At 50.7% G+C, this 16322-nt stretch overlaps 1 protein-coding gene across 2 annotated transcripts in view; it reads left to right on the top strand.

Moving 5' to 3' along the window:
• Window positions 1–14095, top strand: part of SMYD3 (SET and MYND domain containing 3) — a 460068-nt gene extending 445973 nt beyond the window's left edge. Inside the window, exons 11-12 of one of the 2 annotated variants that reach the window (XM_053659583.1) lie at window positions 1882–1990; window positions 13758–14095. In XM_053659583.1, coding sequence (XP_053515558.1) covers window positions 1882–1990; window positions 13758–13859 — 211 coding nt within the window. In that variant the 3' untranslated portion in view covers window positions 13860–14095. The remainder of the gene's footprint in view (window positions 1–1881; window positions 1991–13757) is intronic. The other variant, XM_053659584.1, reaches the window with a different exon arrangement.
• The last annotated feature ends 2227 nt before the right edge of the window (window positions 14096–16322 follow it).

Here is a 16322-nt window from a genome sequence, read left to right on the forward strand (position 1 = left end):
TCGCGTTCATGTCTCTGTGCCACTGGGCCTCACACTCATCTCCTCTCCCCTCCTCTGCCCACCCGACCGGTGCACTTTGCGTTCAGCCTCTGTCCCTTCCCATGCCCTGCACACTTGTCCAGGTAGCCCTTGCCCCTTCCAGGCTCAGCCAGCTCTGCCGCACTACAAAACGGCGCCTCTCACCACACCCCTTCCTGTCTCTGGGGCACCTGCTGTCGGCCCCGTGTCTGGCAGCTCTGTGTGTCATGCACGCCTCTCTGCATCACTCTTTAACTTACCTGGTGTCTGCAACTAGACTGTCTGCTCGCGAAGGGCGGGACTCACCCCGACTGCTCCGAGTCCCTCCCAGCACCGGGCACAGGACCTGTCATCCTGGAGGTACACCTTCCCAATCCCACCCCCCGTGTTAGTCCTCACCACCCTCACGCACCCCTGATGCACCCCTGGTTCAGGCTCTTGGCTGGCCTTGATTTTGGACAGTCCTGTGATGGAAGATGACTCGCAGGCCCTCCTGTCTCTTCGTCGCTGTCACACACGGTCAAGTTGATGAAAGTCCTGCCCTCAGTGGGGAACTTCTCCCAGCAGGAGTGAGCTTCTCCAACTGTCTTTGGGCAGATGTTCCAGCAAGAATCGTGATTGTTACCCCACATGGCAGCCGGGACACTCTAGACGCAACCCAGACACACAGTCCACACCCTGCCGGGGCTCCGAGACCACTCAGCACGGATCCTGTGGAAGGCTGCCTACCGGCCCTCCCTCCTCATCCTCTCCTGAGCAACCGTCTCTTCGTTTTTCATGCCTTGAAGCATCCGGAACAGGGCTGTCACGGCACATTCATGCCCCTTTCTCTGCCATCCCTGACTCTTCTCCTGACTGACAGGACACACCTCCACTCAGTGGGGTGATTATTAGTGTAAAACTACTTTTTGGCCTTTAAGTTTAATTATGCCACATTTATAGCAATAAAATCACATCTCAGACCCAGGTGTGCTTTTCAGGGAAATGTCCGGGACAATTACCTTCCAACAATGGTGTTCTGTACGGAGGCCTTTTGTCTGGGGATCTCCAGATCTTTTCCACACAAGTGGGTAATGATGTCCGTTCTGGGAGGGCCGAGCTGGACCGATTGATCTCTTGGCAGACGCAGCGGGGGAGAGAATTCCAGGACCCAGGTGTCTCCTTTGTTCTCCCCCCTTCCCTTTCCAGTTCTTTAAAGGAAGAATGGCCAAGCTTCCATTGATTTAAATACCTCCTTCTCAGATACTGCTTTCCACTTCTTAAACAGCACGAACGACACGTTTCTGTATCTCGTTTCACGGGGGAAGGGTTGAGGCCCAGGGAGAGGAAATGGTTTGCAGATACGTGCACGCTCGCCGGAGAACGCCTGGTCTCATCGGCCTCAACACTGTTGTGCAGCAGAGCGGCAACCGGGCCCGTGAATTCGTACATGAAAACCTGTGGGAGGAGTGAGTGGTCCGTGGCACACCCTCCCCAGGTCGTGACTCCGGGATGTTGTTAGTGGTTCCCACGGGCAGGCACGCGTGGTCCCCTGTGGAGCACGCCCCTGCTCGTGCCGACAGTTGGGAGGCACGTCCCTCCCCCCACTCAGCCAGGCCGTCCCCAACCCTTGGGAGACAGCGGAAGGCCTGTCTCCCTCCTGCGGGAGGCCCTTGCGGGTCCAACCAGTAGTCACTTGTCTCTCTCCCTTCGTAACACCCGTGTCATTCTCTGGGTTCAGTTCCACGCACCGGAATCCAGCATGGCCGTGTCCGGAGCTCATTCACAGTCATGCCTGTGGTCTCCAACCCTGTGGTCTCCTGCTGAAAGGCTGGCTGCAAGGGACAGAGCCACTGACACCATTTGCCGTTTGGTTTCTTCCAGGATCTTCTTCCCAGGAAGCCACCCCGTCAGAGGTGTGCAGGTAATGAAAGTCGGCAAATTGCAGCTGCACCAGGGCATGTTTCCCCAGGCGATGAAGAACCTGAGACTGGTGAGTGTGCCGACCTCGAGCTGTTCTGCCGGAATACCCTTTCCCGGCCGTGGCCGGGCCCCGTCCTCGTGATTTTTTGCAACTCTACACGCGCGTGTCTGCATGCACATGCACACTCGTGTACACGCACGTGCCCAAAAATAGTTAACAACTAGCTCTGAAAACCACTGATTTGTGATGTTTGCTGATGTCTGTGATATAAACATGCCCTCCGTGGTTGATTTTTAAGTTAACAATATAAAACCAACCAGCTCACAAGAATCATGAAAATTTAATAATCATTTCTCGCTGATACAAACTGGCCTCAGAACCCACGGTGAATAGGATGCCCTTCCCCCGCCTCCCCACCCACTGTCCACAGGACATAGTCCATACTCCCTGTCTCGGGCAGGCCAGCCCCTTGACCGTCTCCCTCTTTGCACCCTCCTCCCTCTCCCCACACAGCCACCGTGCACCGGGCCAGTCCCCAGGACCAGAGACACCCTGGACTGCTCACACTCGGGTCTTCACAAAGCAGTTTCTGCTGTCTCAAATGGCTCCACCCCTGCCCGCCCCAGGCCTGGCAGAACTCTGCCCATCGTTTAAGGCCCGGCCCAGATGTAGTTCTCTCCCTGTCCCCCCACAGCTCTCTTCACTCTACCAGCAGATAACTGCCCCCATAGGAGTAGGGACACCTGGCACCCCTGCCACCTCAGGACACCGAGGTCCTGTGGTTATCGCTGTACCCAACTCCGTGCCATGTAAGGTACCCAAAATTTAGGAAGTGTTTGTTGTTGGTGGATGGAGGGAGGTCATACAGTGGCAGCAAGAAGTGCCAGATAAATAAGTGGGAGAGTTGGGTCAACTTTGGGAAACGTGATCAGAGAGGGACATGTACTTGTCGCCCTCCCAGTGGGTCTCCTCTGCGAGGACCAGGAGCTCCTGACACCAACACAGAGGAGAAATCGGAGGAGATCTGAACTTCTCTGTTCCCCATGGGAGGCGTTAGTACAACCCTTGTACGCAGCTCTCCGAGCAGGCATCTGATACCCGCAGCGGCAAAGGCACCCCTGCAGGGGCCCAGACAGACAGCTAGACACTCCTTACTTACGGGAGAGTGTGGGCGGGCGGATGGCGCTCGCCGTCACCAGCCCTTCACGTGACACTCTCCCTCCTGCCCATTTCCACTCTTTCTTCCTTACATTCTTATCGTTGGGATTGTCTCACCTCCTCCAGAAGCATCCTTTGGTCGTTGTCACAGCATCCTCCCCTCCTGGTACCAAAGATAAGCCCAGACATGGACCCAGGTAGCTGCCAGATGAAAGATCTCGGAGCGGCATCAGTAAGTCTGGTGCGAGGACTGGGGTTAAGGCATGGCCTTGGTCCAGACTTCCTGTTCGGCTCTGGAAAATCACTCTCGCTTGTCCTGATGATCAACCAGAGAGCAAACGCACATCGCTGGCAGTGTGCGTAATGGAAAGAGCACTCGGATTTACTGGTTTCGTGACCCGAGGCGTCTTTTAATCCCTTTGAATGTCCTTTTCTTACTTTAGAAATGGGCAGAATCCCTCCTCCACAGAGCTGTTTTAAGCAGTATGTGAGGCTGTAAGGGTATGTTCTGCCGAGTCCCAAACATCTGGGGACTCTACAGGGTCACTGTTTTACAGGGACCCTTCTCACAATCACTCCCACCTGGTCCCTTTAGCACCGGGCGAGGTTTGGGGTTCTGCTGTGCTCCCCCTTCTGAGCTATTAGGCTGTGTAACCTCTCCAGGGTGAGTGGGAATCCTCCAAGGGACCCTTGTGGGTACATTTGGCTTCTCCTGGGGCACCTGACATAGACACACATGCCCCAGATGCAGCAGCTTCTGTCAGATCGATCCTTGAATGGATGGATTTTAAAGAACAGAGGACTCTGTAAGCCCCGCCTTGGCCGTGACTTTTTCAGCTGTATGTAGTTAACGGGCCCGAGCTTCTCAGGACCTTTGGTGACCATTGCCTGGCAGAGGCGTGGCCCGAACATCTCTTCATGAGCTCAAGTGGCCTGTAGGTCGGAAGCAGACCGGTTCTGCAGGAAGCCTCCCTGAGTTTTCTCGGCACTCTGGTGACCCGAGAGGAGAAAGGGAAGATGCATGCTTTGCCTTTTGAAACGAATGTTCTCTTTCGACTGGCACCCGAGATATTCTTTCTTGTCTTAGAGACTCTGGAAATAATGGGATGAAATAGCTGAATAAGGGTTTCAAAGGCTGAGTCCGGGATGGAAATCAGAGAAGCTTCAGGATCAGACATTGGTCACGATTCAGTTGGGCCCCAGCCGCCTCCCGGAGAGGAATCCGCTCGGCCCGGCTCTGATTCGGGTTGGGGCTCCCTCTCCGCTGCGCTCGGCTGAAATCCTTGCAGTTGCTGCCACAGGACTGTCCCGGGTCCCTTCCCAGTGCCTTCCTGTGGCTTCCTCCCTCTCGAATCTACTTTCCTTACTTTCCATCTATTCTCGGAGAATTTTGTTAGGCACTAATTTGACTTCTTGGCCCTGGAGGGCAAGTGTTCGTAGCACGGCTGTCCTGCCAGGGAGCCCATTTCTGTTCTGCCCGCTGCGCCGCCCTCACCCCACAGCAGGCTGGTGGTTTGGTTAGCGGAGGTCGGTTGGAAAAAGTCTGACTTCTTGCCCGCCAATGACCAGTGACCGGTTGTTAGTTTCTTGTAGCGCGCTGTGATGGCTGTTTCATTTTCTTTGCATTTTGTTGAAGCATTTTACGTTTTGAGGGTCTTTTGTATCTTCCCTGGGCCCAAACAGGAGCACAGGCCGAGGTTCTGGCACAGTTGGTAGCTAACCCCACACACGCAGGGCGGTCTCGGAGCATAACCCCACCGGTCTCTGTGGACTCCACCCTGCACCCCGACTTCCAGCCCCTCGAGTGGCTGGTTTAGAGCAGCAGTTTCGCTGTTCCCATTTCTTAATCTGCTACAACAGTGGCTGCTAACCTCTTTGGCCATGTTGTTGTTTAGGAATCTGATGAAAACCACCGACTCACCAGAGAAAAGTGTGTATTTGGCAGGGAAGGGGGCTTGAGGGCCACCTGAGGCCCCCGCGTGACTCGGAAGTGCCCACAGCCCCTAGTTACAGAGCCTCCTCTCCATGCACAGTGTCACCTTACAGGTCAGGTGGGAGGGCAGGCCGAAGAGAGGTGTCACATTGTCACTGATGCCTTCAGAGTGTTGTTCCGAAGTCCCTGGCTCTGACACTTAATGAGTGTTCCCTGCTGACCTCCAAATTAGAGAATATGCCTTTCAAGAGAATGTTTCTGAACTAAAAACGAAAGAGAGAGAACATAAGAGAGAGATCAGTAAAATGAAAGTAATTCAGTGACAGTAAAAGAAACAAGCAGACATTTACCTACCAGTAAGCGTCAGCCTGGCGATGACTAGGCACCAGGTGGGGAACCCAGACAGGTACCTTCACCCGGCAGAAACGAGGTGCCATCCCCCCATTCTCCTGCTGGAGCAACATCAGCGGGAGCCCGCTAAAGCTGAAGGTCTGAATAAAATTCAGAATCTCCATGGAGTACTCACTGAGAACATTCATAAAAATCACTCATAATTATGAACCAGGAAGAGCTCAATTTTAAAGGAGAAAAAAAGCATCAATATATACCAACTCCAAGTACCAGACACACTAGAATTATCTGATAACATTGTAAAGCAGCCATCATAAAAATGTTTTAATGAGCAAGTACAGACACCCTCAAAACAAAGGAAAAAATTAGTCTCAACCAAGAAATAGAAGATAGAAGAAACAAATAGAAATTTAACAATTGATAGATATAATTACCAAAATAAACAAACTGGAGCTTAAAAACAGAGTAAACAGAAGAATGCTTCATGAACTTGAAGATAGAGTAATAGAAACTAGCTAATGAGAAAAACAGAAAACGACTAAAAGAAGGACAAACCTGAACAGAGCTTTAGGATCAATAACAGAAGACGTAACATTGGAGTCCCCAGAAGAGGAGAAATAGGATGGAGTAGAAAAAGAATTTGGAGGAATTATGATGAAGGCATCCGAACTGGACAGGAACAAGTGAAAAGACCTCTGTTCCCAGGTGATATGATCTTCTGTGGAGGAACAGCTAAAGATCACACACCTACACACCCACAACGATTAAAGCTAATACACAAATCCATCAAAGTAGCAGGACATGAAATCAATGTATAAAAAGTCTGTTGCATTTCTGTATGCTGACAGTGAACAATATGAAATGAAGTTAAGAAAACTGTTCCAGCCCTGGCTCGTATAGCACAGTGGATTAAGCTCAGGCCTGTGAACAAAAGGATCGTAGTTCGATTCCCAGTCAGGGCACATGCCTGGGTTGCAGGCCAGTTCCCAGCAGGGGACACACGAGAGGCAACCACACATTGATATTTCTCTCCCTTACTCCTTCCCTTCCCCTCTAAAGATAAATAAAGTCTTTTAAAAAACTAGCACAATTTCTTTAAAAAAAAAAAGAAAACTGTTCCAATTTACAATAGTGTCTAACAGAATAAAATACAGGATACAATTGACTTAACCAAAGAAATGGAAGAACTATAGACTAAAAACTATAAAACGCTGAAAAGAAATTAAAGAAGACAGCAGTAAAGAGAATAACATCCATGTTCATATCTCAACGGTGTTAAGATGTCAGTACCACCCAAAGCGATCTACAGCTTCTGTACAATCTCTATGAAAATCCTGATTTTTTTCCCCAGAAACAGAAAAATCTATACTAAAATTTATATGAAACCTCAAGGGATCCCAATAGCCAAAACAAAGCTCAAAAAAGAAGAAAAATGTTAAAAGACTCAGGCTTCCTGATTTCAAACTTTACTACAGATCTGCAGTAATCAAAGCAATGTGGCGGTAGTGTAAAGACACCATAGAGAATAATGAAATAGAATGGAGAGCCCAGAAATAAGCCTCACACACGGTGAAATTACTTTTGACAAGGCCCTATTCACAATTAACAAAAGGTGGAGACAACCCAAATGTCCACATATGAGTGAATGGATAAACAAAATGTGGTTCGCGTGTGTGTGTGTGTTTATATGTATATTAAGGCCGAATAATAAACATTAATATTATCAATAAGCATGACTAACAATCATTTATTAGTAATAAAAATCTTTATTATTGATAATAGTTTATTAATAGTTTATAACATTGATAAGGTTATTATCAATAATAGCGTTACCAATAATAGTTTGTTATTCAGCCTTAAAAGGAAAGAAATCCTGATACATGCTACAACATGGGTGAACATGTGCTGAATGAGATAAGCCAGACACGAAGGGACAAATTTCAAATGATTCCAATGACACGATGGACCTAGTAACAAACAGAGAGACAAACTAGCACAGTGGCTCCCAGGCTGGAGGGAGAGGGGTCAGAGGAGTGATCGTTTAGTGAGCACACGATCAGTTGGGGATGATGCAAAATCTCTGGATGTGGATAGTGTATATTTTACTACAATGAAGTATTTTTATAGAAGGGATAATGGTACAAAACTCTCAAACTCACACAAAAGGCAAAACTGCAGATTGAAGAAGTTGGGTGAATCCCAAACAAGAAAAATCCAAAGAACACAGACTGAAATACATCAGTCAAACTTGTGAATGGTAAGGACAGAGAAAATGTCTTCAAAGTATCAAGAGAATTATGATATCTTGCCTGTAGGGGGAAAACAATTTAAATTACAGAGCTTTTCTATCAGAAACCATAGAGACCAGACAAAAGTGACACCACTTAAAAAATGAAAGAAAAGAACTGTTAACCCAAAACCCGACATTCAGCAAAAATACCCTTCAGGAATGAAGGGGAAGTCAAGACACTGTCTGATGAAGGAACTTGCAACCAGTCAACCTACTGTAACAGCATGGCCAAAGGAATTCTCTAGACAGAAGTGAAATGATTGAAGAAGGAATCTTGGAACATTAGGAAGGAAGAACAGCACACAAAAATACGGGTGAGGAAGACAGACTTTGCTTCCCCTCTTGAGTGTTCTAGGTGACGTTCGTCAGATGAAACAAAAATTATAACACTCTCTGAAGTGGTTTTAAACATACACAGTGGAGCCCTGACTGGGGCGGCTCGGTTGGACACTGTTGTGCAGAGAGGCGGGTAACAGGCTTGGCTCCTGGTCAGGGCGCTGTGCCTGGGGTGCGGGTTCAGTACCCAGTCGAGGGCAAATAGGAGACAGCTGATCCATGTTTCTCTTCCACACTGATGTTTTGTCTCTCTCACTCTCCCTTCCTCTCTCTTTCTGAAATCAATAACATGTAATCCTGGAGAGGGTTATAAAATATAATCAAAAGGAAGCTGGAGTGGCTGTATTAATATCAGATAACGTAGACTTCAGAACAAAGAAAATTTTACTACAGACAGGGACATTATGTAATGAAAAAAAGGTCAGTCTATACCAAGGATACATAGCAATCTTAAGTGTGTATCCTCCAAACAGTTGGAAAATGTAGGGGGAAATTAAAGAACTGGAAGGAGAATTAGACAGTAGACTGGCGAGTACAACTATAGCTGGGACATCAACACCCCCCTGTCGGCAGCTGACAGCAATGAGAACAGCAATCAGCAGGAATATGGGAGAATTGACCACCACTCACCACCAGGCCCTCACTGACGTTTATGAAACACTCCATCCAACGAGAGCAGCAGACACATTTTTTTTTAAGTACCCGGGGAACATAGACCAAGATAGATCATATTCTAGGTTGTAAAACAAGTCTCAATAAATGTAAAAGGATTCAAGTCATAGAACATAAATTTTATGAGGGGCACAGTCACATTAAATTAGACATCAGTAATGCAGTGTCTTGGAAACTAAAGGGACAGCTCCCAGCTCTGTGTCTGGGGCTTGGTGGCCCCTAGAATTTGTCAAGGCCAACCCCTCATTATTCAGTCCAGGAAACTGAGTCTCGGGGAGGAGACGGGACTTCTCCTGGGCCCCTCAGGCACTCAGTGAATATCCATCGGATCCACGGATGAGCTGAACACAGCAACCCGGCCGGCAGCACCTTCTCTGGGGTAGCCACGCCCACTGGGAGGAGGCTCCCCGGGTCTGTGACCCCTTCTGAGGTCCCCCTCCCAACTCTGGACACCCCAGCTCCTTCCTCGACCTTTGTGCCACACGGTCCTGCTGTGACCCTGTCTCCCGGCTGCCCCAGGGCTTTTCCGGGTAAGGCCAACTCTCCCGCATTTCAGCTGCTCAGACAGTGTCCCGTGACAAGGCCATTTGGCCTTCCCAGGGGACCCACGGGCGCTGGAGCCGCCCACTGCGTTGGGGGTCTGGCTGCTCGCATGTCCTTTTCTGGGTGCCCCGTGCACCCCCGCTGCTCCGGCACTCATCCTGAGATGAGTTCCTCCCTCCGATTTTCCCTCTGATTTTATGTCTGCATTTAAATCATGCTTGAGGAAGTCATTTGTGGGATCCCCTCGGGCTCATGGTGGAGAGCACATGAGATCCCCGATAAGCTTAATATATTTGTATAAAAAAACTAATAAGAAAGCTACATTGTTTGTGACTTTAAATCATAATCTGATTTAATTCACTTTATTTAATGTACAACCATAATTCTAAAATTACTTTAACAACAACAAAAAAAGTGATGAGATTGGAATCGGTCTGGGACGCTGTCTTCATTCCCGAGTGAACCGTGCCTGTCATGAGGCAGACGGTCGGCACTGCCATTTCTCGTGTGACATTTAGCGTCAGCGCACGGGCGCCGCAGCCCCCTCGGAGGCTCCCAATGGGTCCCCCGTGGACGATTACGTGCAGGCTCTTGTTAAATGCCACCATTAAAAAAATAAAATTTAATGGGAACAGATAAGCTTTTCTCAGCACACGCCGGCTCCGATTTTATATTTCCTTAATCTGTTTTATATACTGCTGCAGGAAATGAAACCGAAATTGTCCGCTCTGATGTGCACATGTGAGCAGTTGGGAGGGGCTGCGAGAAGGGAAACAGATTCACTCTGAGCGTCTTTCTTTTGGGAGGAATTAAGCCCTCCTCCTCCTCCTCCCTCCATGGAGAGCCAGCCTGGGCCTTACAACCACACAGAGCTCCCTTCGTAAGTCACTGTGAACTGCTGCCCCACTGACGTCCAGGCCCAGGTGGCATCCAGGCCACGGACAGGTGTCCCGCATCAGTGGGTCTGAGTTTCAACTTACTGTCTGCTCAGCGGAACGTGTCTTCGGCAGACGCGGAAGACAGTCACTGACGTATTGGTCACATTACTAAATCCTCCTCCTCTCATTCTTCTCATCTTTCTCTCCTTTTCTCTCCTGCCCCGCCCCTGACTCGGGGAAAATGACAGTGTTTGTGTGTTCATTCTTTCTGCGTTTAGTTTTACCTTCCAGAAGAATGATGGGGGTATTTTATTTTCCAGTCCTCTGCCCCGGCTCTACCCCATTTCCTGCCGGCGTCTAGTCTCAGTATCTCACATCCTGTGTGCGCACATCCAGGGGCTGCCTCCTGCCTCGTCTTTGCTCCCAGTGCCGTACTCGCCACCAGCTGAGAGTGCACAGGACACCTGCAGCAGCATCTTCACTAGGAGCACCCGTGGTCCCCCAGTGTGTCTCAGGAGTCCCACCTAGGAGACCCTCCGGCCCCTCGCCTTGTCACTGAGGACTGTTTGAAGGCGGAGGCCGCGCCCTGCAGTCGTGGGTGAACCCTGGGTTGGGCCGGGAGGGCTGGTGCTCACCTGGGGTCGGTCACCTGGGGTCGGCCTCTCAGGGCAGACATGAGGACGCTGGGCCAGAGGGTCCTCGTGGCCCTCCTGTAGGGCAGTGTGCTGAGGGGTGGGAAGTGAGGCCTGGGCGGCCAGGCAGCGTCCCCTTGCTGGCGGTGGTTCTGCAGTTCCAAATGGCTGCAGGACTGGGTGCCTCCTGCAGGCGCTGGTCCTGGGGCGGGGGAGGGAAACGTATGGCTGGGAGGAAGACAGGAGCCTGCAATGTTTGGAGATGTGCAGATCAGCCTCACCTTGTCCCAGTGACGTGAAGACAGTTGTCACTTAGCCTTTGGGCCAAGCCACTGAGAAGCACAGAGCATCCTCCAGGTAAGGACCCTGCAGTCCTTGGACCCGGGCCAGTGGAGGACCCTGCAGAAGCAGAACCAGGAGGGTGGAAAGCGCTGGTCTGGAGTTCCCGAGACACAGGCCTGGCCTTTCTCCGGACCGCCTGTGAGTCGGGCAGTGGGGACGGGTAAGGCTCTTTCGGCAAAGAGCACTTCGGGCGGTACCTGTGGCCTGTTCGTCTGTCTTCGCCACATCACCAGCCCCTCTGGCCTCTGTTGGATAGAAGGGAGGAGAACATCTAAGACAGCTTTTAAGTAGAGACTTTCCCATGAAGAATTTCTCTGACCTCTCTCTGTTTTGTTATCCTCACCTGAGGACATACTTACCAATGGTAGAGCGAGGGGAATGGAGGGAGAGGGGGAGAGAAACACCAGCGTGAGAGGGAAACATCCACTGGTGACCTCTTGCACGCGCCCTGACTGAGGACACAACCTGCGACCTAATCATGTGCCCTGACTGGGAATTGAACCCACGGCCTTTCGGTTTATGGATGATACTCCAACCAAATGAGCCGCATGGGCTGGAGCTCTCTGATCTCTCTCTATAATCCTGCCCTCATGCAGGTCTCTGCCTCAGACCTCAGCTGTCCGGGCCAGTGGAGGACCCTGGGCAGTGCCTCAGGGGAGAGAGTGGGGGAAGGATGACGCATCAGACGTTTGCTCCCCATGCAGTGTCAGACGGGTCTTCAGCCCCGAGGGACCTCACGGAGGTTGGCTGCCTGCAAAGTGGGGCCACTCCGGACCCCTCCTCTCCATTTCCAGACACCCCACCCCGACCCCAGAATTTGCTCACAGATACTGTGTACCCACAGGGCAGGCACACTCCAGGGACTCGCAGACAAGTCCCCACCACCCAGAGTCTCAGTCCCAGCCACCTTCTGGGGTTCCCAGCTGGGGTGTCAGAGTAGGTAGGGGGCTGATGGGCCTGATGGGCCTGTTAGGGTTACAGGCCCGTCCCATGAGCAGAGAGAGCTTTCCCGGCTGGGGACCAGCACCTGCAGTGGCAGTCCTTTCTTCCTCTCTGCTCTTCTCGCTCATTCTCTCTCTCTCTCTCTCTTCCTCTCTCAGAGCTAAATCTAGACCCCCTCTGATGGCCTGTTGTCCTTGATTCCAACCTAAATGGAACAGTTTCAGAGGCAAAGGGGCTGCAGGTTACGGAGGGGCTCTGGCTCACGACTTGAGCTTGAAAGTCCCTATGGCTCTGAAAATGTGCACCCCCAGAATTCTACCTCTAGGAATGTGTCTTCAGCAGATATGAGCACAGGCCAAAGAAATCATGCACTGAAAGGTCTGTATCAATCATATCATAGCAAAGTTGGAAGTCATCTAAGTTCCCAGGAGGAGCGAGTGAATGATGGTCTGTGAACATGCTGGAATTGGGCCTGCGCGGCCATGACCATGGTAATTATGCTGGCTGTAAACTAACACTGGGTAATAACCTTATTCTGCTGTTACTTGTCGAGAGCCTGCTCTGTCGGTTGTGCTCAGCCCTGAGGGCACGTTGGAAACCCCGAACCCAGGTCTCACCCCAGAGTCATGAGTCAGGTCTGGGCCCAGGCGTCTCTCTGGAAACTCCCGGGTTGGTACCGCTGCACGGGCAAGGCGGAGGCCACAGGACTGCGTGCCAGGTGCTTCTTGGGGGCCTGGTAGCCAGCAGGGCGAACCCATTATGTGTCTCCCGAAGGCAGGTTTGCATGGGATACCACGGATCTGGTGTCCCCCACCTTCCCACTAGCCCCCTGTTGGGTCAGCGCAGAACAGTGCTATTTGTCTGGGGTTTACTTATTGCAAAAACAGTTTCCATGGTGTTCTGGTCCTTTACTGCTTTGCAACAAACCACCCCCAAAGTTCGCAGAGTATAGCCAGCACTGCTGATGCTCATAGGTGATTGGGGTCAGGACCTGAGGGTTGCAGTCGGGCAGACTGGAGCCCGGCTGTCTTCTCACTGCTGGCGGGAACCATCTGGGGCTTCTTAACACCAGGCTGACTTGGCAGAAGGGCCCGGCTGGGTCGGTCACCAGACTCCTGCCACGGCCTGTCCCTGTGGCGCGGGCTTCCTCACAGCACCGTGGCCCGTGGTTCCAGGCAGAGGCTGTGTGGCCTTTGTGGTTTTGCCTTGGAACTTATTTGCATCGCTTCCCTTGTACTCTTTACTGAAGCGGTGACCAGCCCACCAAGATTTCAGAAAGATCTTGCAGGTAGAATCCACAGATTTAGTGATGGACCGAACACGGAGAGTCAAGGGAAGGGTTGTTTATATACCAATGCCAGGCATATATGACACAAAAAGAATCCAAGAAATTGTATGAACATCATCACAGTGCGTGTGGATGAGAATCCCATGCACATGCGGAAACGACAGTTTATTTTAAGGTGGTAGGAGCGTGCTATCCCATCTTTAATATTACTTCTCACACCTCTGAGCTGCTCTCCAAACTCAGGCGCCGACGAATCCCTGACGGGCGTTGTTGGACGCAGGCCCCAGCGTGGCTCCTGAGTGCGTGTGCTTTCCAAAGCCCACCGTGAAGCAGCCACCCCGGCCCCAGCGTGGTCTGGCTTGGAGAGCCACAGAGCCACTGCCGTGGTGGGCCTGCTCTCGTGGGGATACGACGAGCGGGCAGGGGCCCACCTGCCTCGGGGTCTCATCCGCCCTCTTTCTTCTCCCTTAGGCATTTGACATCATGAGAGTGACACATGGCAGAGAGCACAGACTGATGGAAGACCTGATTCTGCTCTTAGAAGAATGCGGCGCCAACATCAGAGCCTCCTGAGGGAGCCCAGTGGGGGAAGGGTGGCTCGTACCCCGATCGAACGCCTCACTGCGGCCGCACACCGGCGTCTTGTCTGCTGCGTGACCCTGCCCTGCTGGACAGAAGGCTCTGTTTGGGTAAACAAGGCAGGCGTTTGGTCTGCAAACCACAAGAACCATTAGTTGTAGAGAAGCACGATGATAATAAATATTAAAAACGTGGTTGAAAATGCCATCTGGTAATCATTTTCTTTGCTTACGCATCGGTAATTGTAACATTTAAAATCTCAAACATTAGAGATAGAAAGTCACATTACAGACATGACAGAATAAGCATGAACATTCTCCTTGGATTATGCAGGAATAATGGGCGAAAAATCAGTGTTCCCACATTTGTTTCCCCTTAGGCTCTGTCCATTTGGGCAAGAAGCAGGATTTTCAGACGGCGTCTTCACTGTTTGTGTTAAGTGGTGTCTGTGTTCGTTATTCCTGTGCAGATACGTCTCTCACACAGGGAGTTTTGTCCTGGATCCTGGAAAGAAGTCGTTTTAGTTGTTAATGTTTTTTTTCCAAAGGTCTCATGGCTCTTTCGAACTCCCTTACCCTCAGCATTTTATGAGCCTTTGTGTATGTCATGCTTTTTTTTTTTCCTTGAATTTTTTTCTCTCATTCCCTAGGTCTGCGGTTTGACCTCGTGATCTGCATAGCACCGAGTAGGTTCCAGCTCAAGTCGGGCTTGCTTGCTTCTTCCCGCTCTGTTATTCCTTAACTCTATGGCCTGCTTTTCCACCTCTCTGCTGTAGACAACTACAGAAAACCTTTTCTTCTCCTCCAGCAAAAAAAAAAGTAAGAGGTAAATTCTTTTCTGGCTCAGTGATCGCATGAGCAGTTTGGTCCCTCCTGCTCAGGTGAGACCCTGGTAATTACCGAAGGCCTTGGCTTCCTTCAGCAAAGGATTCTTAGCCTCCTGCATCCACACCCGACTTTATACGTAAGGAAAGGAGTACAAGGCTGATGGCAGGATCTGGAGCGGCGACCCCGGGTCGCTCCCTGCCCTCAGAGGGCATGGCAAGTCCTCTGGCCGTGTGGCTGCACTGGCAGAATGACCTGTGGGTGTCTGGTCGACCAGAAGGAGCCGGCCTCAGTCTGCAGCCGAGAAAGCTGACCAGTGGGAACTGCAGTCTCCTGGCTAAGCACCTGCTGATGACTTCCATCTCTGAAACACGCGTGGTCTCCTGCACGCTGATGAGTTCTGCGGCCTTTTCCTGACCTTGCTGCTTCTGCACGAGCCACTGTCTATCAGGTATTGAGCACATCATTAAGGCTCACAGTCTTTCTAACCATCACAGCACCGCAACAAGGTAGGTTATATAAGTCAGGAAGCTGAGGCCTGGAGCCAGGTGCTCTGGGCCGCCTGCTGAGTTACCAAGTGACCTTGACAATGTGCCTTAATCAGCCTTTTTTGAGAGGCCAGTTCTACCCAATTCTACAAATACATGTTGAATGGTTACTGGGTTATTAGGAAAAGGGGAATCAAAGCCTGAATAAGCCCTGCCCCTTGTCCTTCCAATGCACACTGTCTGGCATAGCATTTGTGTCAAGTGGCTTTGAATGCATAATAAAGACACCAGAATATCACGAGTGGGCTTTGTTCAGGATTCGGCACGTCCGCACTGTGGGCTGGAGAGTCCTGGACCGGCCCGGGGTCTGTGCAGCCGTGCCTTTGCCGGGTCCCACCGCACCTTTGCCCCGTCCCACCACAGACCGTGCATGTGCTCTGCTGGGGGAGAAACTGTGGCCGCCCGTGCATTTCACCATAGCAGCCCTCATGCTGATTTGGTGTCCCGGAACATTTAGTGAACTCGATGAGATCCTTAGACCTTCTTTCTAGAAAAATGTCTACATATAAACAATGCTTTCAGGAGCAGGGATTCCTGGATTCCCACCCCGTGGGGTCCTTGTAATGAAATACAGACTCCCTGCCTTTGGAAAACACTGGTGGGAATTGTTTTGGTTACTCATTTATTTATTTTTATTTTTTTCCTCCTTTACGTAACCCGATGGTACTTTTTGTTGTTTATTATTATTGTATTCTATTACAGTTCCGATTTCTCCCCCTCTGTCCTCCGCCCAGCCCACCCTCCACTCCCACAGTCGACCCCCACCCTGTGGCCCATGTCCGTGGACCATTCGCACATGTTCCTTGATCCCTTCCCCTTCTTTCCACCGTTATCTCCCTCCCACCTCCCCTCTGGCAGTTGCCAGTGTGTTCTGTGTTTTTATGTCTCTGGTTCTGTTTTGATTGTTAGTTTATTTTGTTCATTAGATTCTTCTTATAACTGAGATCGTATATCATATGATTTTTCTTTCACAGGCTAGCTTATTTCACTTAGCGTAACAGTCTCAGTGCCAGCCATTATGTCGCCAAAGGTAAGAGTTCTTTCTCTCTGCTGTGTAGAGTTCCATTGCGTAAACGTACCACCAT

This window comes from Artibeus jamaicensis, unplaced genomic scaffold (assembly GCF_021234435.1).
Source record: "Artibeus jamaicensis isolate MK-2021 breed Jamaican fruit bat unplaced genomic scaffold, CSHL_Jam_final scaffold_754, whole genome shotgun sequence".
Classification (NCBI taxonomy): domain Eukaryota; kingdom Metazoa; phylum Chordata; class Mammalia; order Chiroptera; family Phyllostomidae; genus Artibeus; species Artibeus jamaicensis.